The following is a 27,290-nucleotide window of genomic DNA, read 5'->3' on the forward strand; positions in this document are numbered from 1 at the left end:
AGAACGATGACAAAGTAATAACTATGAGATAAAATTATGACTTTAAAAGTAATAAATATGAAATAAAAATTCGAAATTATGACTTTAAAAGTCATAGTTATGAGATTCAAAAGTCATAATTATGAGATAAATATTCGAATATTCGAAAATTATGAGGAAAAAAAGTCACATTATGACTTTAAAAGTGAAAATTATGATATAAAAAGTCAAAATTATGTATTTTTATCTGATAATGAGTACAGTTGTAGAAGCTGAGCGCGTGTCGCCCTCTTGTGGCCAATGTGTGATGACGTCACTCCTCGAAGAACCTGATAGTGAACAGAAAACTAAAAATTACGTAATCTGAGTACTAAATTTGTTATCTGGAATCTTAACTTAACCAGGAATGAAACAAGCGAGCGCGTGGATGATTGTGTTTGTGTAATAAAAGCCCATGAAAGATTACATTTACACAAATGAATGCTTTTTAGTCATCGATTTACTGAAGGAACCAGCACATATTTATCATTACAGAGCCACAAAACAGGCGGAAATAATCCGATGATACTCTGTGTTAAACGGAAATAAATCTGAATGATAAGATTTGTATTTGTCATTAGGCCTGCAGGCTCGAGGCTCTGAGAGCGTTCATTCAGAATCATTCAATCTCGTGATCGCGCACACACACGCGCGCGCGCTGTCACGTATATCAGCTTTATTTGTGAGTTGAGTGTTCTCATGAGTTCAGTTTCAATGATGCTGAAGAGAGAGATTGTGAACAGGAGGAGAGATGTTTTCCTCTCTCTCACTGCTCTGCTGATGCTCGTGTTTGCTGCTCTTAATCTCGTCTCATACACCGCAAATAGTTTCCAGACTTCAGCTCGAGTTCGACGGGATGCAGGTGAGATTTTTCTGAATATCTTCAGTTGTTGTGTGAATGCAGAGCTGCAACGCAGACGGGTTAACTGCAGCTCTCTTTGTGTTTCAGATAATAATGAGACAGACTGCATCTCATCACAGTCCTCAGAATTCCCGGAGGGATTCTTCACTGTACAGGAGAGAAAAGATGGAGGAGTTCTCATATATTTCATTATTATAGTTTACATGCTTCTGGCTGTTTCTATCGTGTGTGATGATTATTTCCTCCCTTCTCTGGAAGTCATCAGTGAAAGTAAGTATTACACAGAATCAGTGACATTTGCATGCTGGAAATCCTTAAAATTAAAGTTCATCTTTTTCTAACACTAAATCTAATAAAACACAGATTTTACTTTTCAAAATTAGTATAGGTCAATTTCAGGTAACTTGTTTATTTTTTTAACATAGTTTCTAAATGGAGGATGGAGGCATTTTGGTAACGGGACTGAGTTTTTAGCATAGATTTAGCAAATGCATGAAATATCACTCCATTAAATATCTGATAATAGCATTTTAGTGATTTACCAACATTTGTTTTATTTTAAAATAACAAAATAACACATTAAAAAGTCCTAATATTTGAGATCAAATGCTATATTTTGATCTCAAATATGAGGACTTTTTTTAATGGTTAAAATATTTGAAGCAAAGATGGGATCACACAAAAATCTGAAGAATTTTATGCTTTATATTTAAATGTAAAGTATATACAGCAGTTTCCTGGACTTTGCTTATAGTCCCAGACTAAAATGCATGTTTGAGCTGGTTTAGGGAGATAGTTCACCCCAAAATGAAAATCCGGTCATCATTTTCTCGTCATCATGTTGTTTTAAACCTGTATGAATGTATTTTATTCTGATGAACACAAAAGCTGTGCGTTTACCATCATTTATCAAAATATCTTCTTCTGTGTTCATTAAAAAAAATTAGATTCATACAGGTTTAGATCAACATGAGGAAGAGTTAATGGTGCCAGAATTTTCATTTTGAGGTGAACTATCACTTTAAATACACTTTGCACCTTGCAGTGCTATTGTTTTGTCTCGAGATGCACAAACACCAGTATTGTTTTTTCTAAGGTATGTTTGTAAAAACTCCTTAAATGTTTACTTTTAATATAACTATAAGGCCTAGTCCTGGATTAATCTAAACCCTGTCTGGGAAACCGCCCCATAATGTCCTAGGGACAGAAAGGCACAGTTTTGGTGGAATACATTTATATGACAAGATTATATTATAACAGATTTGACATCTGTCTGCTGTACACGTGCTTTCTCTTTCAGGTCTTGGTCTTTCTCAGGATGTTGCTGGTGCCACTTTCATGGCAGCTGGAAGTTCTGCACCTGAACTTGTTACTGCGTTTCTGGGTAACATTTTACTTCTACTTTATAGATTAAACTCACAAAGTTTTTCTCCTAGAGAGCAATTGTTGACTTTTGCTGAACTCTCCTGCTTCTCCCCATGCATACAGCAGCAAAAAAAAGTCTAAAAATATGTTTTAAATATATGCTAAATACATTTTGTAGAAAGTAAAGTTTAATAAAATCTATTTTTAAATTTGCAAATATATTTAGATTTAACCTTCATATATTAACATTCATTTTGAATGGTATTTCAGGGCCAACATATTCCTAATTTTACAACCTACAGCAAAAAAAAAAAAAATTTCCTGACCAAAATATAAAAGTTTGTATTAAATGTATAAATATTTATAAAATAATAAGTATATTTTTGCAGTTGAAAATATATTTAATTTGAATCTTTTGAAAATGTTATGTTTACAGATTTGTAACGTAAAACGTTTTTCTTCCAATGCGACGTGAATATAATTGCTTTAAAATATATTTCAAAATATTTTTAAAAAACTGCCACAAAATATATTGGTGAAAAAAATATATTTCAAAATATATTTCAGCACATATATTTTTTGGCCATTTTTGTATATTTTGAAATATATTTTTTGGCTGTATTGGTCAGATGTTTCTCCTGAGCTCATCATCTCACTTGTCTAAGGTTTAAGAGGAGATTCAGAATAATTGTGTTGACGTATGAGCTTCATATTAATTTCTCTTCATAATACCAAATGATCTCCTCATTCATTATATTGGTGGTTATTAAAGTGACTGAGTAATAAAATCTTCCTGTGCAGGTGTTTTTGTCACTAAAGGAGACATCGGAGTGAGTACGATCATGGGTTCGGCCGTGTATAATCTCCTGTGTATCTGTGCAGCGTGTGGTCTCTTAACTTCTGCTGTATGTGACATTACACACACACACACGCTCATTATTCATGCAGTCCTCGCTCTGTCTGTGGTCCTCACGCCTTCTCCTGATGTTCCTGACAGGTGTCTCGTCTCTCCTGTTGGCCGTTGTTCAGGGATTGTCTTGCATACGCCATCAGTGTGACCGCAGTGATCGCCATCATCTCAGATAACAGGGTTTACTGGTGAGAGTCATGGCACTGTCGTCACGTAACTGTCTGAAAGCACATCTCTCTCACCTCTCCTCTTTTCTCAGGTATGAAGGATCGTGTCTTCTCCTGGTGTATGGAGTTTATGTAGCAGTGCTGTGTTTTGATCTGAAGATCAGCGAGTATGTGATGCAGAGGTTTAGTCCCTGCTGCTCGTGTCTTCATAAGAGCTCACAGGAGGGAGTTGAGCAGCAGCCGCTCATGGGCTGGAGCGACGACACCATCAGAACCCACCGACGTTCCCGGTTGGACAGCGGGATCTTCCAGGATGATTCCGGATACTCTCAACTCTCTCTCAGCCTGCACGGCCTGAATGAAATCCCTCAAGGTACTAAAGGTCACCTGACAGCGTGCCACAATCAAATTCATTCTCCTGCATCGTGTAAAGATCTGATGTGGCATTTATCTCTCAGAACAGAAGAGTGTGTTCAGGATGCCAGAAAACGATCTGAAGCGGATTCTCTGGGTTCTGTCTCTGCCGGCCATCGTGGTTTTATATCTGACCGTTCCCGACTGCAGGAGACGCTTCTCGAAGAAATGGTACATGATCACCTTCATGATGTCCGCTGTCTGGATCTCTGGCTTCACCTACGTTCTCGTGTGGATGGTCACTGTCGTCGGTAAACATACGTTTATTTGATACTTTTCAACTTAGACCAGCCATTCAGTTGCCAATGCAATTAACTCTTTCCTGGCCGTTGAAAAATCATCTCGTCAATAAGAGAAAACAGTTCTCTGCCATTGACGAGTTTTTACCTCAATCCATATTATCCACTAGGTGGCGCTCTTACACAACTTATAAAACACTAAAATATTCAAAAACAGTAAAACCTCTGTGTATGTTTTGATCATCGCTCTTAATCTGATATTTAACAAAAGTCCACAAAAATGCAATTATCTCACCTTTTTTGCTCAAAATTTTGTATTTTTAAAGAAATCTACCCATATTTAAGAGGTGATAAAAAGAGAACAAATGGTAGGATGAAATGTTTTTTTAAAGCAGAGGGTCTGTTCTTTCTTTTGATATATGGTATGTTAATATATTTTAAGAAAAACATCTTCTGGAAGGCATTAAACTTTGAAAATCATAAAAAAATGGCCAATGGCTGGCAACTTTTTTTTAAAAACGCTGGCGAGGAAAGAGTTAAAAAAAATACATCTCATTTCACAACAATAGCATACACAACAGTCAGAAGCTGGTGGTTTGCTTTATCCATTTAGATTAAACTGTTTTCATTTGTTCGTTAGTTATTGATCATCATTGATGAAGTGGTTTTGTGAAATCTCTCTTTTTAACCGGGTACTCTCAATAAGTCGGGTCACATGATGCGGCTCGCCTCCATTCCTGAAATTCCGTTGCTGTATCCTCAGGGATTAGGATGCCGTGTGGACTCGACGCTCTTTCCCTGCAGTCAGTGAGAACCTCTCGAGGCCGTGAGAAATCATGTGATGTTGTGGCGTATAATAGGATTATTATTCAGTGAACGGTCACACATGTTCACATGACGCAGTTAAACGCCCGTGTGCTCTGCTGAACAGGTACTAAAGAGAAACGGCTTCAGTGAACACAAGACTCGCTCGTGTTAAAGTTTACAACCTGCAGGCATCCAGCAAACACATCACTGTCTGTGTGAATCTCTTTAATGACTCCATTCATCAACTCACTCAAAATACACTCTTTAAAAGTGCCATAGAATATAAAACTGTATTTATGTCAGCATAGATAAATATTAAGAGTTGTGTAGATGGTAATGACATATCATGAGCCTCAAACACGATTGTTTCCTCCTTCTTACTTAACCTTGGGCATGCAAAAGACCGACCGCTGGAAAACAGACCAATCTCAACCATAGACTGTAAAAAAAGATGGTTGAAGCGACGTCGCCTCCCTCCATTGTAATGAATTGAAGCCAAAAAGTCCAAACATGGTCACCGCCATGTTACGTAAAAACGTCAGTTTGGAGCTAAGGCATGCGCAGAAGGAATCATCCGAGGAGCCAGAGGCGGAGCCGCGGTATCAAACTTCCGCCCAAACGCTTGCGCAACCAATTCAACCACGCCAATCGTAAAGACATATGAGGCACACCCGATCTCAACACCCCATCCAACTGTGACATTACAGTCGACATTTACACCCCCAACATTAAATAATGATAATGTTGTTTTAATGCTAAAACAAAGTTGTAACTGCTGAGTTAGTGCTATATGCTAGTTAGCACTATATGCTAGCGTTTAGGCTGAACTTCTACTTTTGACGTTACAGTTACGTTTTGCAGGTCCATACTGAAAAGAACACAAACTAATCACTCAGAAACGTCCATTAACAATCTCCAAACTATTGATTATTACTCAAAATCTGATACAGACTCAAACATAAGATCTGTTTATACACACACAGAGCTACTGAAGGAGAAACAGACAATCAGAGCAGAGCTCAACATTATTATTCATGACCCTTTTAAAGAAGGTAATAATAGACCATTTCATTATAAAGGCAAATCCTAGGGTTGTAAATGGACATGTTAAACTGATTAATAAAGTCACAAACCTTCTATGTAGACATCAGAGACAATTTAACAGATTATTACAATGCATTCTTTGGCACCTTTAATACCAACATACATCATCCAGATCTTTGATTCAGGCTTTACTGATGTGTGTTCAGGTGAGACTCTGGGAATCCCGGATACAGTCATGGGAATGACTCTTCTTGCGGCAGGAACCAGTATCCCGGACACCGTAGCAAGCGTCATGGTAGCTCGTGAAGGTACGCAAGTGCAGCTCCTTAAATGACAGAACATAAACAAGCATTGATGTTTTTTGTTTTTCTTTCTCAGGTAAAGGTGACATGGCCATGTCAAACATCGTGGGCTCAAATGTTTTTGACATGTTGTGTTTAGGGCTGCCGTGGTTCATTAAGACTGTGTTTGTGAACACTGAATCACCGGTAGAAGTCAACAGTACAGGTCTGGTCTTCATGTCATGTACTCTTCTTCTCTCCATCATCTTCTTGTTCTTGGCCGTTTACATTAACGGCTGGAAGTTGGACTGGAAACTGGGTCTGGTGTGCCTGTTCTGCTATATGCTTTTTGCCACGTTGTCAATCCTGTACGAGCTCGGGATCATTGGGAATAACCCCATCCGGGCCTGTGCTGACTGACGCTCTTTAGTTAGTTACACAGTTGCATATTTATTCAAGTGTCTGACATTACAAATGTACTCGAGCAGAGTCATGATGAGGTTTATCAGGTCAGGGATGTACGTCTGCACACAGAGTCATTTCTTTAACATTTGGTTTGTCAAAGGTAGATGACATTTAATGAAGATGAGGCTTTGAGATACACAATATGCAAAAAAATATATTTATTATTTTAAATATATTTCAAAATATACAAAAAATGTCCAAAAAATATATGTACTAAAATATATTTTAAAAAATATGTTTACAAAAATGTAATTTTAACCAATATACACTGTAAAAAAATTCCGTAGAAATTATAATGTTATTGCAGCTGGGTTGCCGGTAATTTACCGTAGATTTACATTTATGTTATTTACTGGCAAGAGTTTGTTCAAAGTTAAATACATTTTAAATTACAAGTCTTTATCTTTACAGAATAAAACTATTCAATAACAGCCTCATGCAATGCATTCTGGGAACCAGAAATCATCATCAACCTTTTTCTGTTTTTTGCTTCAGATTTTGTTTCCCAGAATGTTTTGATGCTGTTTTTCTAGTTTTATTCTGTAAAGACAAAGACTTGTAAATGTTTAATGTTCATTTAACTTTGAACAAAATGTTGCCAATAAATAACATAAATTTAAATCTACGGTAAGTTACTGGCAACTCAGCTGCAATTTCTACGGATTTGTTTTACAGTGTATTTTTTGGCCATTTTTTGTATGTTTTGAAATATATTTTAAAATAAAGCATTTATATTCACGTCACATTGGAAGAAAAACCTGTTACAAACCTGTAAACATAACAGGCTTGAAAAGATTAAATATATTTTTAACATCAAACATATCTTTATTATTTTATAATTTATACATAGGGGAGAGCGGGGCTATCATTGTCTCTATCATTCAAAAAATATTTGTTAGATAAATCATTTTTTACACAATCAATCAACCAACACATCTCTGCTACAAATGAACACTTAAAGTTTGTTTGTTTGATCTACCGTTATTGTACAATTACATCAAAAGTGACAGGAGTGCAAACGTTACCCCATAGGTGGAAAATTTTGTTTAAACACAAATAATTCAATCAAATTCTGTCTATATACTAATACTGTCTATAATAGATAGCTATCCACACATTTATCCATCCATCATCCTTCATCTTGTATCCTTGCAGCAATGCATATTAATAGATTATTTTTTAAAGGGAAGACAAAACATCCTAATAGTGAGTTATTTCCTCTGATATTGTATTCAGTTATCATTTTGATGAATAGTATTGACATTGTTTTCATTTCATTATTGTATATCTGAGGCTTCAAAACTTTTCACAAATTCACAGATGATCTTCTGACAGTAAGAAAAAGACCAAAAGCACAGATTACTTGGCCCTGTAGAAATATGTATTAACCCTGCGTTAGTTTGTGCCCCACTCACCACTTCTTACACATTTTATACATACTTTTATATTTTGGCAAGATAAAATATATTTTCTACCGTTTGGGTTGTAAAGTTAGAAATGTATTTGTTGCCCCTGAAATACATATGTTAATATGTGAAGGTTAAAACTAAATATATTTTCAAATTCAAAAATATATTTACTCAAGCTTTACTTTATTTAAAAAAAATTTTTCTTTTGCCGTGTGGGTAAAGCACCACAGCAGAACGCAGACATTTTTCTGTCACTTTCTGTTTACAGTTTGGTTAATATTTATTTGTGTTAAAGATTTTCTGTCTAATTTTATCTTCTCAAACTAAAATTCATCTGTAATAAACTTAAAGGTAAAGTTCACCCAAAAATGAAATTCTGTCATCATGTACTCAAGCTCATGTTGTTTTTAACTTGCATGAGTTTCTTTATTCTGGTGATCACAAAAGAAGATATTTTGATAAATGACATTAAGCACACAGTTGATGGTACCCAATGACTTTCATAGTAGGAAAAACAAAGTTGTGGTGTCATGTCATTGACCCCGATTCTGCATTTAATAAAGTGATTCTGTAATAAGGGATTCTTGTTAATATTTTTGGTCAAAAACAATCCTGCATAAAGAGTTTATTCCTCAGTTAATAAAAAATCGTATTGAATAAACACAATATTTGTAAAAATGTCTATTTCTTTAAAAATACTACACAAACATTTCTGTTGATTTTTACTTCTGATACTGTTAGTTAACATACAAACTCCTCAGAAGAAATCAACATAAATCTTAAACACACAGCAGAAGATCTCTCTAACATTGGAAATCTGTTTCCCAAACTACTGACGTTATGACCTTCTGAATCATTTTTTATTAAATATAAGATTAAACCTGACAAATGCAGTGAGAAGTTTATTTTCAGTATTGTTTAGATAAATCTAGTGGTTAAAGTGGCACTGGTCGGTAAACATGTTGGTCATAAAATAAAATGGGTAAAAAGTTCCCACTAAATGATCAGATAGATTCTGTATTCAAACAGAGTCAAAGACTGATTTACAACACCCGACTTTAATTCTTAAAATTGTCATTGAAACGAATTAAAAAGATTTTACAAAACAAACCAACAAGAAACAAAAAAATAATCACAGACATTTAAATCAGCTGGTGAAATTGAGTTAGTAAAGTCATGATGCTTGTTTTTAAAACAAAACAAAAAAATCTTCTTTTGTCTGCAGGCGGTCTGTGATGTTACGTTTAAGCGTTACGGTCGATACGAACATCAACCTCTCGTCCGTTGATCTTGGTTCCGTTCATCATTCGACAGGCTTGCTCTGCGCTCTCGGGAGAGCTGAAACGGACCGTCCCGCATCCTTTGGATCTTCCATTTTCCATCTTTATTTCTGCATACATCACCTGGCCTGAACGTCACAGCATTGTCTTATTTTCACAACGGTTTCTTTGTCTGAATGATTAGATGTGATCATTTCTACAACAGTGAAACGTTGACTTACCACATTGACTGAACTTCTCCTTTAACTTCTGCCAGGTGAGATCGTACGAGAGCTGAAAACACAAACAGCGCTCATTAAAACACTTTTAGTGCGACGCACACAGTAAACCACGTTTGGTTTGATACGCACATTTCTTACGAAGATCTGGCATCCTGCTTTAGACCCCGCCCCCCTGTCACTCATTCCACCCATGTGACCCGATCCACCTCCATACTGGCCAAAGCCACGGCCCATATCCATACTCCCTCCCATCCGATCAAATCCGGTGTTCATACGGTCCATTCCCATACTTCCCATTCCTCCACCTGACACACACACAGAGATGATACTCGTGTTTAATCTGACACATCTGTGTGTGCACAACAACATTAAACACACACGCTGTCGGTCATTCTGGATTAATGCATAAACAGAACAATACAATTAAACAGCTACTTTACATCTCAGTGTTTTAGTTAAAACATTTGGGGATGGTTTCCCGGACAGAGATTAGCTTAAACCAGGACTAGGCCTTAGTTTAATTAGGAAATATAACTAGTTTTAACAAACATGCCTTACTAAAAACATTACCTGTGTGCATTTTGAGGCAAATCAAAGGGCACTGATGTATTTTAAGATATGTCAGTGTAAGTTGTTTTCAGCTTTTACATTTATTTTAGTCTAGGACTAGTCTAATCCCTGTCTGGGAAACCACCCCTATATTTCTTAACCAGCTGATTCTGTATTTCTGATGGGTTTTAATGTGTATGTGAGAGACAGAACCTAATCCAGAGCTGACGGGTCCCATACCAGAATAACCTGCACCTGAAGAAAGACACAACAGACAATCAGCACGTGTACACATCAACTCACAACAACACACTTACTGGAAACTATTTCAATCTTTTAGTTTTTAAATGTAGATCACAATACTCCCACAATTCCCACAAGTGCCAATTAAACAAAATAACACATACTTTACTAGAGACAAAATATAAATGATCTGAACTATGATCTCAGTTCATCTGTGTTCATTTAAATATTTTGAGTATATAATGCAGAAAAAAATAACAATGATAATGTGTGGTTGAAACTAGCTGTGTGAAACTTATACCTCAAGGTTTCCCAAACGTTTTCAATCCAGGACCCATCTAGACAGGTAAAATTATCTTAAAGGGATAGTTCACCCAAAAATCAAAATCCTGTCATCATTTACTCTCACTTTGTTACAAACCTGTATACATTTCTTTGTTTTGATGAACACAAATGAAGATATTTTGGGAAATGTTTGCAACCAAACCATCCGTGGACCCCATTCACCTCCATAGCAGGGGTGGCGAACGTCGGTCGTGGATAGGCTTGCCGCGATGGTCGGTGAAACGGTGATAACCGGTGCTTCAGCCTCTCACCGGTTATATCACTTGCCCACCGCGACACCGTCTTTCACCGTCGTTTTGATATTTTCGTGTAATTAAATCATTTAGTTTCGTTAGAGAGAGCAAACACTTACAACTGAATGTGTCTGCTGACTGAATTTAGCGGAGCTGAACGCGCGTCACGTCACAGAGCATCAGGTGTCAGATTTCATTTATTCCTGTCAGAGCGAGGCAAGCTGACTGACCAGACAAAGACAGAAGCCGCGCCCGCGTGCTTACTCGTTTTTGTTATAATATACATATATGATGTTTAATATAACCGAGATCGTTTTGTTCTTGTGTTTTTCATCAAGAAAAATAAACCCATCATTCAAGCAGCGCTTTATGGAGAAGTAGCCGGTTGCTCTGCTTGGGACTGGCGGGTTCTGTGAGAACTACCTGGGCACATTGACTCAAGCACTTAATTAAACCAGATGTTGCACTCGCATTGCACGCAAATTCATACGCTATTAAACGCAGCGTAAGCCCTGCGTTTAAACAGTTGCGTAATTCAAAAGTGAAAGTAAAATGTGCACGCCTGCATGCGCATTTATAAGCCCCTCCCACCCGGTGAAACCGGGATCACCGGGTTTGTGATGCGCCGATTAACCGGTGAGAAAATTCTGTCACCGCGGCAACCCTAGTCGTGGAGAGTCACAGTCCTGCAGAGTTTAGCTCCAACTCTAATCAAACACACCTGAACAAATAATCAAGGTCTAAAGTAGGGTTGTGCCGATAGACGATAGTATCGTGTATCGACGATCTTCAGACATATCGCCAATGGCAGGCTTTCATGGCGATAGTCATGATGATAGTTGGCGAATGGTTATTATTATTATTATCATCATAGTTTTATATTAACACCCACAATGCATGCTTTTCCTCACATGATGGTTTGTGGGCTTCACTTTACGTGGAGAGCTTGTAAAGAGAGAATTCCTTCTTGCGCGTACCTGCACTTAATGCGCGCGTCTTGGTCTCCTTCTAGCAAATCCATCGTGTCATGAGCAGCTGCGCTTCTCTCTGTCTCACGTGCAAGCGCTCTCGCGTCTGTCCGAAGTCTAAACATAAACTAAAGTAGTAATCCTCATGTCTTTGTTCCATTTAATGCCTTTCATGCGAGCTGAGGCAAACTTTACTTTTTGTTTAAAATATAACCCGCTGCATATTAGCACCTGTCTCTCACTCTCGGGTACGTGCAGAGAGCTGCGCTCTGTCCGAAGTCAGATCATAGGTATTAATCCTGTTTATGATATGCATTTCAAGGAGTTGTAGCAAAACGTCCCTCGTGTTTAATATATGATTGTGTTTAAAATATGATCGCGTTCCGCTGGACCGATGCGTTTAAAAAGGCACCTCATGAGAGCACCACTGCTTGACACGTGTAGTCTTCTGCAACAGCACTAAACCAATGCATTGAATAGTTTGTATGTGCGCGCACGTGTGTGTGTGTGTGCCTGCGGAGATGCATATTTTTACAGTTATTAAGTAATCATGATAGGGTTTTAATGACGCGCTTGCATTAATGGCATCAGGTTTAAGAAGGTTGCGGTCATGACGGTGGTGCTCTTGTTTTTTTTGTCCACCCATCAAGTGACTTGTTATAATGAGTAAAAAATAACATATAAAAAAAATTAGTTAACTACTGCCCTGCCCCCCCGATAATATCGTGTATTGCCGATCTCACAGGCTGACGAAAGGACGATCTGAAAATAGGGCATATCGCCCAACACTAGTCTAAAGAGTTACTAGATGGCTGGTGAGGTTTAAATAGGGTTGGAGCTAAACTCTGCTGGACTGCGGCCCTCCAGGACAGACGTTTGCCTCCCCTGTTCTATAGTATTTATTTGTTCTACTATGGAAGTGAATTGGATCCACAAAAGGGTGTGGCCACAAACATTTCCCAAAATATCTTCATGACAAAAAAAAATGTATGCGGGTTTGTAACAACATGAGACAACATGGGTGAACTGTCCATTTAAGAAACATAATTTTTTTTAAATGGATGTATAAGAATTAACACACAATGTGGCAGTTTCCCGAACAGGGATTAGACTAAAATAAATGTAAGAGCTGTCCAAACTGAAAACAACTGACATATCTTAAAATACATCAGTGCCCTTTATTTTGAGTCAAAATGCACACAAGTAATGTTTTTAGTAAGACATGTTTGTTAAAACTAGTTATATTTCATTATTAAACCAAGGCCTAGTCCTGGTTTAAGAAAATCCCTGTCTGGGAAACCGCCCCTAAAATGCCTTTTTGGTAGTGTCACTTTAAAAAAGCACTAGCAAAATAAGCATTTTAAAGAGGCTTTCTTAGTTGTTCATTTTAACACAATTGACAAATGAAGTAAAGCCAACTCGTCCAACAAATCCTGTTGTATATATAGACAGACACCCACGACCCTAACGGCCAGATTAATGTGCCACTTGAGCCATAGACCGTAAAAAAAAATATGGACATAGTGTCTGTGACATCACCCATTGGTTTGTGAAGATCGTTTTTGAAGCTTAAAGTAGGCGTTGCCCGAGGGGCAACCTTCCGATTTCTCTGATGAAGCCAACACGGAAGTAACTTAAACTGCAATTCATCGACTAGCCACCAGAGGCAGGCTCCAAAAGGGAGTCAATTCCCACACACCCCCACCCCAAAATGGCCAACTCCACAGTAGAACACAATATGTCTACAGCCTGATACAAAAACTGCCCTTGGTCTGTAAAGCCAAGTTTGCCCTTTATGACAACTGTGAGGGGTTAATTTTTTTTTAACGATTTTTATTTCGTTTAAATTATATGAAGCTTTAAAGTTCAGCATAATTAAGGACGTGGCCACTTGAGTGACGGGTGAACAGCCACTGCTTTCACTAGACTCGTGCTAGGCGGGCTTGTTTTCAGCAACCAGACACCCCAGCTTCACCCACGTCGCACCTCTTTACCCATTTTCGGATATCCGCGAGTGATGCGCGATGACGCGCGGCCAAGATAGCGACGGCAGGCAACGCCTACTTTAAGCTTCAAAAACGATCTTCACAAGCCAATGGGTGACGTCACAGACACTACATCCATCTTTTTTTACAGTCTATGGCGTTGCCTGAATCACTCGCGGAAAACCGAAAATGGGTAGAGGCGGGACGTGGGTAAAGCTGAGGTGGCTGGCTGCTGAAACCATGCCTGCCTAGCTCGATTCTAGTGACCAGAGTGGCCACGCCCCCAATTATGCAACACTTTAAGGCTAAATATAATTTAAAAGGTTGAGTTACAAAAAAATTCAACCCCTCACAGTTGTCATGAAGGGCAAAATAAGCTATACAGACCAAAAACACTTTTTGTATCAGGCTGCAAAGATACCACTTTCCACTGTAAAGTTGGCCATTCCAACATGGAGGTCCATGGAAACTGACTCCCCTCTGGAGCCTCCAGCAGCCAGTCGATGAACTGCAGCCCAAGTCAATCCGCGCTTGCTTCATCAGCGAGATCAGAAGGTTGACCCTCGGCATAAGCATATGTGAAAACACAGATGAAGCTTGCGAGTGAACCAATGAATGAATCATCATTGCACCCACCGTTAGAAATCCTCCTTTACACAGGGTTCCCACTCAAAGTCAATTCCTTGACCTTTCACTGACTAAAAAACTGAATTTCCATAAACTATTTCCAAGAGTCCTTGAGTCTGACATGAAATGAATAAACAGTCCCAATAAACTGCTGTTTAAATTGCAGTCTCAATTAAAATCAGTGAAGGCTTGGATCCGGGAACAGGTTTTCTTACCTAACAAACTTAATAGGAATATTCCATTTCCCTAAAAGAAAAATCCAGACAATTCACCCACCACCATGTCATCCAAAATGTCGATGTCTGTCTCCGCCCAGTAGAGAAGAAACTATGTTTTTTGAGGAAAACATTGCAGGATTTTTCTCATTTTAATGGACCTCAACAGAGCCCAACATTTAATACCTAACACTTAACAGTTTTTTTAGCGAAGTTTCAAAGGACTATAAACGTTCCCAAACGAGGCATAAGGGTCTTATCTAGCGAAACGATTGTCATTTTTGACAAGAAAAATAACAAATATACACTTTTAAAGCACAACTTCTCGTCTAGATCCGGTCGTGATGCGTCAGCGTGACCCCACGCAATACATCATGACGTCAAGAGGTCACAGAGGACGAACGCGAAACTCCGCCCCAGTGTTTACAAGTGTCGAGAAAGAGGACCGTTCCGACGTTGTCGTATGTCAACTGATACTAATTAATGTCTTTGTGGCAGTTTATTGTTTAAAATGGTCCGCAAATGTGCGTTTTATATATGTAACACCTGACCTCCCTACGTCACTACGCATTTACGTTAGGTCGCGCTGGACAGGACCTCGACGAAAAATTGTGGTTTAAAAAAGAGCATATTTCTCATTTTTCTTGTCAAAAATGACAATCGTTTCGCCAGACAAGACCCCCACGCCCCGCCCGGGACCGTTCACAGTCCTTTGAAACTCCGTTAAAAAAAAATTGTGAAGTGTTGCGTTAAGTATTAAATGTTGGGCTCCACCAAAGTCCATCAAAATGAGAAAAATCCTGGAATGTTCTCCCCAAAAAACACAACCTCTTCTCGACTGAACAAAGAAAGACACCAACACCCCGGATGACATGCTGGTGAGCAAACCATCTGGATTCTTCCCTGAAGAAAATGGAATATTCCTTTAACAAGCGGATTTTGATCATTTGAAACAAAAATTGAAAGCAACAAACTAAATTCCCTGACATTCAATGTCTGGAAAAGACCTTTTTAAAATTCCATGACATTCCAGAAATTCCATGACCTGTGGGAACCCTGTTTACATGATGACTGCTGTGACTCCACAACAGTGCCATGCATATTTCAATGTTCGCTTAAGGGTTTAATAGACAGACAAATGGTTATAATTTAGGAATGAGATCGTGTGGGTGCTTGAATCAAGATGATCTTTTTACGATTAATCCTGCAGCCCTAATACAGACACACAATACACACCCAGAGCTCCAAACGGACGGTTCATTCCCATATCACTCCTGCCGAAATCCCGATCCATTCCTGAACGATACATATCTGCGTACAGACAAAGAGCTGTTAGAAAAACACACAGACAGACAGACAAACAGATGACAAATGAAATGAAATGATCTTTCACCTCCCATACGGCTCATGGGTCCCAAATCTCTGCCAAATCCTCCCATTCCACCTCCACAGTCCATCCCTGAAAAACCAGCAGCCATCCCTACACAAACAGATGAGCGCTCCTGAGAGATTTGAGAAAACACTCGACTCAGATCAGAAAAGATGAATTCTTACCCGTCATACTGTTTATCCCTCCGTACGCAGGCCCATCCATCCCTGTGCAAACATTCATTCACAAATCACATACACTGCCAACATCAATAATAAATGACTTTTATTTTGATCATGATTTCATCTAAAGTCTCTGTCGTTATATTTAACACTGACAGGAATAATGCACCAAACATCCATCCATACATATGAACGAGAGATGAAAACAAACCTCCAGGTCCCATTGAGCCGACGACTCCTCCACTGAGACGGTTGGCATTTATTGGCTGCCCGCCAGGACCCAAACCCATACCAACACCACCCAGGCCTCCTGTAGAAACACATCACAAACACATCTCTACAGTCTCCTGTCTCAAACCACTAGTCAACATCCTGACCCACCCCAAATAAAAACACTAAACTCTTACTGGGCAACTGTGGTGCTTTCTCCACCGGCCGGAAATCATCTGGAGGCAGACATTTATCATCCTAAAGTAACACACAACAGATGAATAAATACTGCACAGGACAAACACATCAAACACCAAATCACTCTCAATCTCACCATTTTCACATGCATCTGTCTGTCAAACAGCATCTGATTATTAAACATAGCTGTGAGGATGAGTAAAGGAACAAGACTCGATTCAATAAGAGCAATGACCTCGTACACACGGCAAACTTTTAGGAGTGATAACCGCATTACAATGCAGAAGTAAATCCACTAAATGATCATTCAATATCTACACAGAACAAGACTCGCTCCTAAAAATGTGATGATTGACACAGAGGTAACCATAGCAACGTAATCATTCACATCTTTGACCAAAATAATATTACAGTGTTATGTTTTGTAATAAACCACGTGTTGGCGTTATATGCATTTGTGAGGCTGCTTCTCTCAGCGCTGTCTTGCAGTGTTGCCAGGTCCTCGTCTTTTTGGGACTGACATACCGTTGTGACGCTTGATGGCCGTTTATGGCTTTTGGCTCACAAAGCAATCAAGTATTTGTGGTTATTAAAGTGTGAAGGTGCCGGTCCCAAAATATTTTGACCTTCGAGGTAAAGCATTTGGATATACTTCAGTTTATTATTGGATTTCTCTTGTTCGCTGTTTTTTCATGCAAGATCTGGCAACACTAGTCAACAAACGCTCGTGTCATTTTCTGCACCGCGCATACAGAAGACTTTATTTTTTTCAGAAGAAAGACCTTTCATGTCCATGATGCACATTTAAAAACTTCATTAACAACTAGTTGTTTAGTTCAGTTATGTACACACAAAGTTTTTGTAAATGTGGTCGTCACTGCCTGCATTTTGCAGGAATTAATTCAGTTTGTAGAATGCGACTGTCAGTCCCGTAAATGATTGAAGTGTGTGTTTGTGTACAGAACAGGATTAAGCACTAAAAGTGACAACCAAATTTCTCTGCAGTGTGTACGAAGCAAATGAGTTCATCAATACTTCAATTATTTCAGGCAGATTGACAGAGAGGATACAGATGGCCTGTACGGCCTCCAGAGGCTGCTCGAAGGTGACCGTCCCCATCCCTCGACTCTTGCCGTCTTTGTCCTCCTTCACGTCAGCCCTCCTCACTGTCCCGGCCATACTGAACACCTCCTTCAGTTTTTTCCAGCTTACTTTAAAGTCCAGCTGTAAACAGAAAGATGATGATGATCTTGTGTAAATCTTTTCTAAACTACTGCAGTGACACAAACAAACGACTGACTCACATTGGCCACGAACACAGTGGTTCCTAAACGGCCGGCCTCAAGAGCGCTGATGATCTCTGGGGGAATATTGGGGTTGTTGGCGATAGATGGGGGTACGTTCATTCCCCCGGGGACAGAATCTGGACCCCTACCGTATTTCCCCCCGGCTCTTTGCAGAACGCGTCGTGCGTGTTCCCCGTCAGGATCCTAAAAAGCAGGCGTCTATTAGAGTCAACACGAACACAGAAGACATTTAGAGTACGGTGCAGGTCTTCACCTCTTTAATATTTAGTGGTCTCCCATTCAGATCATGTTTGTTCATGACTTCAATTGCCTTCTTCACAAACTCTTCATCTTTGAATTCCACCACACTGAAACAGAAGTGCAAGACTCAGGATCACAGTACAGCTGTGTGTGTGTGTGTGTGTGTGTGTGTGTGTGTGTGTGTGTGTGTGTGTGTGTGTGTGTGTGTGTGTGTGTGTGTAAATGAAGTGTATCAAAGTCAATATAAAATAAAACATTTGACAGATGTTATTATGGAAAGTGATTTACAGTGCATTTAATCTACACATTTTTAGTATGTGTGTTACTTTAAAGCTGCAATCCATAACAGTTAAAATTCAACAAAAATCAGTTATTGAATACGTAGAAAAAAAATCTGTGTTTAAAACGGTTTTCTTACTAGGAGTGTAAATCTGACAGTTCATTGGGTTATGATACAATATCATGATGCAGTATTTGCCAATGCATCAAGCTTTTCTTCGATGCAATTGCGGTTCGGTACGATTAATTTTTTTGGTACTTTAATAGCCTAAGCAGTTACATTTTTAATAACTCACAAATGCTGCGCAACCAAAATATATCACATGAATGCTTTATTAAACTCAAAATCTTTGACATTTGCAAATACAAACGAAGAAAAATTATTTTTAAATAAAAATTAATTTGCGAGAATATGAGAGCAAAAATGTTACATAAACTTCAACAGTCAAAGTCTTCAGTGTTTCAGCTGGTGTTGACAAAGGTTTTCTGAACCAGTAAGACATCTGTTGAAAGACTTGTGTTATCATTTAGTCACAACAAACACGGCAGATATATGACTACACTTCAGTGTTTACCACAGACTTGACGGCACATTCACCATGTAGATGGGTGAAGATAGATAACTAATAAGGGTTTAGATCGGACGTTTCTGGATGTACTTCTATCATGTGTGTATATAATGACAGATCTGCTCTGATACGGTGATCACAGAACATTAGGGGTGGGAATCGCTTGGACCCTCATGAATCGATTCAGAATCGATTCTTAGGGTCCCGATTCGATTCAGAATCGATTCTTGACGTACTAATTTGCATATCTGTGACGTCATTACGTCACATTTGCTCTAAAAGCCAGGTTAATGTTTGCGCTTTTGCTACTAGTCTCTGAACTGTCGTATACTGTACTTTAATGCAACTAAGAGATAAATAATGTCATTCTTATATACATACATGTCCTGTTTCTGTTGTAAGACATTAAAACCAGTAAAAATAGTAATTAAACGTGACATATTAATTCTATATGTTAACCGGAATTAACTTCCACGAACTGACTAACGTTAAGCGTCTAATCATCATCATTATACACAGTGATTGGCAGTATTACTGTATTTATATAATGCAGCGCACCCAGCGACTGAATAACAAACTATGAGCATATTTTTACAGAAGTATATTCATGTTATATCTAAACAGTCAGCGGATGGTTTTGGGCAGGGGTGTCCAATACGTCGATTGCAAAGGCAATGCCGGTAGATCACACATAAAGGCTGCACCACGCGCGAAATTGTCATTATGGTCTTTTAGAGTAATTGTGAAACACGCAGGTCTTTTTGAGTTGCTGCGCCTTTTTTTCTCAAATGTGTTTTGCCAGGCCACTGCAGCTCAGTCGTCTTTAACTTCCAAAATTAACAAGGATGCGCATTCTTGTCTCACGCAGGAGAGACGCGCACGGTGTCTGTGTGTGAGCGAGCAACCGAGAGAGGGAGAGGGGCAGCGTAGCGCTGATTTGTATGCTTCTGATACTGTTGTTTGTTTCAGTAAACCGCATCTCCGCTATATTAAGGAGTACTCGACATGTACTCAAGGATTTTTTAAAAACTCCTCAAAAAGAATAGAGATATATGCAGTATAGTCCTAAAAGCATTTAAAGTTTTTTTTTTGCTCTTCTGCTCTTGTAAGCTCCGCTATGTGCTCGTGCAGTGCGCGCTTTCTTACGTTGTCCGTGTGCATCACCGCTCCCCCAGTTCAGTTCCGCCTTTTGGTTCTGATAACGTCACGTTATTATTTTGTAAAATAACATACAAGAATCGATTCTTGACATTTGTGAATCGATTCAGAATCGGCCCACGTCCGAATCGCGATTCATCCAAGAATCGATTTTTTTGTCCCACCCCTACAGAACATAACTACACAAATAACTGCAATTTTATACTTCAATCAGAGATGGCAAGAAAGAGGCCAGAATTACAGACTGCAGCTTTAAATTGAAACCACATTTCTTTGTGCTTTATTACTGTCTATTTACTTTTACATAGCAAAAGTGTTTAACTGTTGAATCTACACAGACAACAGTGTGAACGGTGATATTGATTCTTACCCACAACCCTGCAGGTGCCGGCCCATCAGAAAGATGTAGAAGATGACAAAAACAATGAAAACAATAGACAGTCATGTCAGTTTAAACATATTAGTGCTTCAAAACTCAATGACAAGACTAACAGACATCAAGAGAGTCTCTATTGTGTTTTACGTTTGAAACCAGTTTGTGCTTAACGTTTCATTTGGGCGTTACTACGGTAAGATGAATAAATGAAAGGAAATTAATCCGGGGTTAAAGCCAATCTTATCAGAGAGATTTGTTACGGATAGAAGTGATCAAACAGACAGATAGAGATGCATGAAGGGGGACGATGAGTTCACATAACTTGATCTTATTCCAAATGGATAAACACCCGAGGAGCAATCATCAAATATTAGCTCCAGCCAAACGTGTCACCAACAATTTATAGTACATCCAAATAAACAAGAATGGTCTTTATACTGCGGTAAACATCAACACACCACCCCAAGGTCAAAGGTACAACGTATCAAGTCTACCGGCAGAACCCCGGGTTCACGCGTATCGCCCCGAGCACACATGAGAGTGATGCCGCGGAGGGAGATTTAACCTCACGCAGCGCAGAATCGCCAACACTTACCCTTGACTTTCCTTCAGCATCCTTAAAGAGCTCCACGTATGTTACCTCACCAACTACATGAGACACAACAGAGGGAAAATACCACAGAGAACAAGGCATTTAAATCACCAGTGGTCTCATCACAGGGTTGACCTGTCCTGGGTGCAACTCTACAACAGGTAGAAAAGCCCATTCAAAAAATACAGACCAGAACCTTCAGCACTCCTCCAAACACAACAGTGTCACACATTTACTGACACCACACACCTATACCACTACACAGAAATCAAAATAACATCAATGTTAAAATCATCACAGGATCCATCAGTAAAACCAACCGCATCCCGCAGCGAATGGTAAATGATACCAGAATAAACCTAGAGTCGAAATAATCCATCCAAAGCGGCGTTACAGAGCCCTGAGAGAGAGTAAGAGACTCGATCCACCCGACAATCACCCGACTCATCTACACAATCATCTAACAGCCTTACAGACGGAGATTATACGTCACGTGTTGGGTACCTTTCTCACGCATGAGATCTTTAATTTCCTGCCATTTCATGTCATAAGGAATATTGCTGATGAACACCCGGTGGTTTCTCTGCTGGACGGCCTTCTTGTCTCCGCGTCTCTCTTTATACGGATGGTAGCGGGTTGATTTTCGGCCTCCGGCGGAGCTCTTTTCTTTGGCCTCCGGTTTCTCTTTACGGGCCTCTTCGGCATCCCTGTTAAAACAGCAAAGAAACATGACAATCTGTTTGTCATCGACAAATGTTTATAAACATATAATAACCAACTGAATGATATGCAAAAAAATCCTGGGTTAAAATTAAACAACACTGACTTATAGGGCTGGGAGCGTATTACAGAAAAATCTTATCTGTACCGTTTGGTTACCAGCATAGTAGTTTTATGCTGGGTACACACCAGAAGATTTTTTACATCTTATAAGATTGTCAAAATGTGATAGACCACAAACATGAGGATAAAAAATCCTAGATTTAACCGTTTTGCTCCTATAGTGTGTTGTGTGCCATTATGTGTCAAAGACAGCACACCACACAAAAACAGATTTTTAACCAGTCTCTCAACTGTGAACACAGGAAATCCCTCAATCTCGCGAGACTTCAGAATAAGCATGGCAGACGATATGCAGGAAGACATTTCAATGAGAGTGATTGGAATAATTTTTACAAGACACGTTGTATAAACATTTGAACTGTTGCCACAAATCAACAAGCTGATCCTCCATCTCTGCTGTCCACATCAACTTAACTTTGTGCTGCGCCATGACTTCTTCCGTCTTTCATCATCTCGATTTCTGATTGGATATGGTTTAGTTTCACGTTATAATGTCAAGACCGAGCTCTCGTTTGTCCTCGGGATTCCCTACACACATCAGGATTTGTGATCGTAAATATTCAACATGTTGAATATTTACGATTCGCGATCGGCGCGGCTCCGACGTTCTTCCGAGCAGGTTCGAACACTCTTAACACACCTCACATGAAGGGACAATCTGATAAAATAATCTGTGAAACCTTTGCGATACTCTGGACATAGCTATGATTGTCGGAAGGGGTGAAATCGGCCCAAAATCAGACAGATTATCTTTTGGTTTGTACCCGGCTTTAGTTAGAACCTCATTTAAGACAAACGCTATTACAGAACAATGTTCCTAAGTGCATGATTTTATCTTTACTACAGATATGAAAGTGGTATTACAGAATCATCCTAACTTGACAAACATCCTTAAAACGGTCTTACAGCTGTCCTAACTTAAAACTTTAATGAAAGCCAGCTGAAACAATCCCATTATGATAGACATGCAGGACAATGACATTTCATGTTTTAACAAAGTGCAGGATGATGAACAGCAATGTTTGTTTTTGGATAAGTCTTTGAATATTTCACTCTTATTATTCACATATTCACAATGTTTCTTACTAGTGGAGTAGGGATGCATATCAATTAATCGCGATTAATCTATAGCAGAATAAAAGTTTTTGTTTACATCATATATGTGTGTGAACTGTGTATAATAATTATGTATATATAAATATGCACACATGCATGTATAATTTTAAGAAAAAAATATATTTATATATTAAGTATTTATATTTATATATAATATAAATTATACATAAATATACAAATGTATATACACATGTAAACATTGCTTAAATATATACATGCATGTGTGTGCACTTAACTATACAAAGTTATTATACACAGCACACACACATACATGATGCAAACAAAAACTTTTATTCTGCTATAGATTAATCGCGATTAATTGATATGCATCCCTATAGTGGAGAGATCTTTCAATCTCTGTCATCCATTATTATAAATAAAACAGTTAAGTTATCTTATCCATGAACACTTGAGTTATTATACACAGTACACACACATATATGATGTAAACACACATATATGATGTAAACAAAAACTTTTATTCTGCTATTCTGCTATAGATTAATCGCGATTAATTGATATGCATCCCTATAGTGGAGAGATCTTTCAATCTCTGTCATCCATTATTATAAATAAAACAGTTAAGTTATCTTATCCATGAACACTTGATAGGGTCATAAAGTACACACTAGGCTTGCCGCGATGGTCGGTGAAACAGTGATTACCGGTGCTTCAGCCTCTCACCGGTTAGATCACTTGCCCACCGCGACACCGTCTTTCACCGTCGTTTTGATATTTTCGTGTAATTAAATCATTTAGTTTCGTAAGTGAGAGCAAACACTTACAACTGAATGTGTCTGCAGACTGAATTTAGCGGAGCTGAACGCGCGTCATGTCACAGAGCATCAGGTGTCAGATTTCATTTATTCCTGTCAGAGCGAGGCAAGCTGACTGACCAGACGAAGACAGAAGCCGCGCCCGCGTGCTTACTCGTTTTTGTTATAATATACATATATGATGTTTAATATAACCGAGATCGTTTTGTTCTTGTGTTTTTCATCAAGAAAAATAATAAACCCATCATTCAAGCAGCGCTTTATGGAGAAGTAGCCGGTTGCTCTGCTTGGGACTGGCGGGTTCTGTGAGAATTACCTGGGCACATTGACTCAAGCACTTAAGTAAACCAGCTGTTTCACTCGCATTGCACGCAAATTCATACGCGATTTAACGCAGCATACGCAAGCACTGCATTTAAACAGTTGCGTAATTCAAAAGTGAAAGTAAAATGTGCACGTCTGCATGCGCATTTATAAGCCCCTCCCACCCGGTGAAACCGGGATCACCGGGTTTGTGACGCGCCGATTAACCGGTGAGAAAATTCTGTCACCGCGGCAACCCTAGTACACACTTGACTCAGCATCTATTTCTTCTCATGTCTCTATCAAATGTCTAAATGTACAGCAGTATCCTAGCACTTAGGAAGAAGATGTCATTTTTAATCTATCACTACAAACTATATATCGTTGGAAAGGTCTAAGCCTCTAGAATGGACATTTCAACAGTGTTTTATCAAATAAATTATGTAGGGAGAGTAAGTGATTCATTTATGAAGAAAGTGTGCCTCAAAACATTTATATCCTGCTAAGTGTCACTGTCCCGCCAGCAGGACGCCTACGTTTACTTCAGTGTTTGCATGTGAATTCTTATCTAATGACAAACTGTATATCGTTTTAAAACTCCAAGAGTGTAGATTTAACTCAATAGGGTGGGGTGACGCCTAAGGGGTTAATAAAATGTATTTTCTGCCCCATTTAAATAAAGAGGACAATCATCTAGTTTACAGTACATCACGCATTATGGGTTGCTTGGTAACAGCTCTATGAGTTAATAGCTGAACATGATTAAGAGATTTAGGATTTCCAAAACTAGAGATGAGATAAATTTGAGGTGATAAGATGAGAATCCTAACTCAATTTAAGATAAATTAGCAAAAAATCTTAATTTAACATATCATATCTTAAGACCTAGAATAGAACGTTTCTGTAATAAGCCATCTGCATAAAACTCATTGCAACTAATCGTTTGCAGAATAAAAGTTTTTGTTTACATCATATGTGTGTGAGAGTTAGGACTGCAAAATGGTGAAATGTTTTGGTAAATTTCCTAAAACTTTCAATGGGAACTTAATCTGGGGAATATTGGAAATATTCCAAATTGGAAATTTAATGGGAATTTATGGGAATCATTTAAAAATGTTGGGAAATGTATATAAACTATATTATATACAAAAATAAATAACATTTTGTTTGGACATAAGCAGACAAGCATGCCAGAATATACAAATTTTAAATATGAGGTCTTGATTTAATTTTAAGTAGAACTTCGATTGATTCTTTCATTGAGTAACACAAAAGCATAATAAATATTAGTATAGTTATTATAATAATATAATTAATTACATCACTGTATCTAAAGATGCAAACAGTAATATTTTAATTATTTTTATATTTGAGCTGTAACTTTTCTTATTTTCAATTACGCAGAACTGACATCCTCCCATAACCTTGCAATCATAAAAAAACTACACAAATGTAATTATGATGACGAACACAAACTACAATAAATCTAGATTATTCGGAAATAAATGTAAACATTTATTTTTACAATATAACTTGGGTAACGTTAAATGCTACAGAACTTCTATGAGGAAAATCTCCTCACGACGACGACGACGCCGCGCGGTTGTTATGGTTACCGCGCTGACTGACGCTCGTATAAAAACAAACGTCGTTTAAACCAACCATAATCGACCTAAACACAATGCAAGTAAATTAGTACAGTTCAGGGGATATTATGGTAAATGCGCGCATTAAATAAACGCACTTTATCATTGTAAAAGCGCATTACTCGCGTACAGGCCGCGTGCAGCTAAACGAACGCAATGAGTGTAACGAAACATAAATAAACGTGTCAGTTACGTTTTGACTCCATTCGTGTTGTCCTCCGTCTGCTGTGACTCCGATTCTCCTTCACCGAGCGAAGAATCGACCGATTCCTCCTGTTTGAAATCTTTAGTGAGATCCAGCGCCAACTCCTCGTCCGCCATCACTGTTGCTCTCGATCACGCGCGCGCTCCCGTACAAATATCGCGAGAGTACTTACAGACGCGTTACAGAAGTGTTTTGCAGAATTGGTAGACGTTAAATTGCACACTAGCTATAAACAGTTCTTGTAAACTTAACACATAGTAAATATATTATGGGATAGTGAACTATAATACAGATAAATACAGATCTCTAAAGAAATATAGCAAGGTTTCTCTGGTTAGGAAATTTACATTTATTCATTCTGCACACACTTTAATTTAAAGCAATTTAGGTATTTAGGTTATTAAGGTCTGCATGTAAAAGGTCAGCATTCTAACTCTAGGTTGCCAGCACAGAGTCTGTGAGTTGCCCACCAAAGCACATTCTATTAATATCCTCAATTTTAATATTTATTTATGACATATTTTAATATTAGCTTGACTAAGTTGGCTTCTTGTATGTATGTAAAAATTTTAAACAATGATAAAACATATCAACAGATAAAATAAAATCAACAAGAAAAAGTTTTAAGTATCAAAACTTAGCCCTCCAGATTGTATTATCCATTGTGGTAGCCCTTTCTCACAAAACGGTTGGAGACTGCTGGCCTAAAGTGTTCAGAGGCATTCAAAAACAGGCTTGTCAAAAATCATTTACAGTTTTTCTCGATTGCTAAGACACATTTCTTGAATGCTGCTCTCCTTTTCTCTAAACTGTGAACACAAAACCCAATTTTCAAGCTACATTCACAAAACCTCAGACTCTTCTTGCAAAACCAAACTTTCACCTCAAAACAGTTCAATCTGTGCTCAAAACTGAACTATGTTGTCAAATCGTGCCCCGAGTCAATCAAAATTAAAAACACTACAGAACAGTCACTAAACACTACGTAGAAAAATAGAAAACACAATGCTCAGGACATGAAAGGGAAAGTTCACCCAAAAATGAAAATTCTGTCATCATTTGCTCACCCTCATTTTGTTACAAACCCACATACATGTCTTTGTTCTGATGAACACAAAGGAAAATATATTGAGAAATGTTTATAACCAAACCATTCGTGGACCCAATTCACAGTAGGAAAAAAGTATACTATGTAAGTAAATGGGGTCCATGAATGGTTTCCTTACAAACATTTCTCAAAATATCTTCCTTTGTGTTCATCAGAACAAAGACAG

At 38.4% G+C, this 27,290-nt stretch overlaps 2 protein-coding genes across 2 annotated transcripts; one reads left to right on the top strand and one right to left on the bottom strand.

The window, feature by feature from the left end:
• Positions 1–276: 276 nt before the first annotated feature.
• On the top strand, positions 277–7,245 carry slc24a5 (solute carrier family 24 member 5). Its single transcript, XM_055174147.2, has 9 exons — positions 277–880; positions 968–1,150; positions 2,181–2,264; positions 3,047–3,150; positions 3,243–3,343; positions 3,415–3,695; positions 3,781–3,987; positions 6,033–6,134; positions 6,205–7,245. Exons 1-9 carry the CDS (start codon positions 718–720, stop codon positions 6,525–6,527), a joined length of 1,548 nt encoding a protein of 515 aa, XP_055030122.2. The 5' UTR covers positions 277–717; the 3' UTR covers positions 6,528–7,245.
• A 1,775-nt stretch (positions 7,246–9,020) lies between these two features.
• myef2 (myelin expression factor 2) lies at positions 9,021–26,164 on the bottom strand. The gene is made up of 17 exons (XM_055174148.2): positions 26,005–26,164; positions 21,632–21,834; positions 21,131–21,183; positions 20,530–20,537; positions 18,167–18,260; positions 17,911–18,096; positions 17,677–17,830; positions 16,743–16,792; positions 16,606–16,666; positions 16,410–16,508; positions 16,202–16,243; positions 16,041–16,127; positions 15,884–15,958; positions 10,245–10,286; positions 9,612–9,787; positions 9,483–9,534; positions 9,021–9,389 (listed from the first exon to the last, which is right to left on the bottom strand). The coding sequence occupies exons 1-17, from the start codon at positions 26,130–26,132 to the stop codon at positions 9,226–9,228; spliced, it is 1,674 nt and encodes a 557-aa protein (XP_055030123.2). The 5' UTR covers positions 26,133–26,164; the 3' UTR covers positions 9,021–9,225.
• Positions 26,165–27,290: the final 1,126 nt, after the last annotated feature.

This window comes from Misgurnus anguillicaudatus, chromosome 15 (assembly GCF_027580225.2).
Source record: "Misgurnus anguillicaudatus chromosome 15, ASM2758022v2, whole genome shotgun sequence".
Classification (NCBI taxonomy): Eukaryota; Metazoa; Chordata; class Actinopteri; order Cypriniformes; family Cobitidae; genus Misgurnus; species Misgurnus anguillicaudatus.

Excerpts from the sequence above, each read along its gene's own strand:
- slc24a5 (XM_055174147.2), top strand. The coding sequence starts at position 718 with ATGAGTTCAGTTTCAATGATGCTGAAGAGAGAGATTGTGAACAGGAGG. Across the intron at positions 1,151-2,180 it reads TCTGGAAGTCATCAGTGAAA|GTCTTGGTCTTTCTCAGGAT; the intron begins GTAAGTATTACA and ends TTTCTCTTTCAG. Across the intron at positions 3,696-3,780 it reads CCTGAATGAAATCCCTCAAG|AACAGAAGAGTGTGTTCAGG; the intron begins GTACTAAAGGTC and ends TTTATCTCTCAG.
- myef2 (XM_055174148.2), bottom strand. The coding sequence starts at position 26,132 with ATGGCGGACGAGGAGTTGGCGCTGGATCTCACTAAAGATTTCAAACAG. Across the intron at positions 17,831-17,910 it reads CCACTGTGTTCGTGGCCAAT|CTGGACTTTAAAGTAAGCTG; the intron begins GTGAGTCAGTCG and ends TTCTGTTTACAG. Across the intron at positions 16,244-16,409 it reads CGGCTCAATGGGACCTGGAG|GGATGGATGGGCCTGCGTAC; the intron begins GTTTGTTTTCAT and ends ATGTTTGCACAG.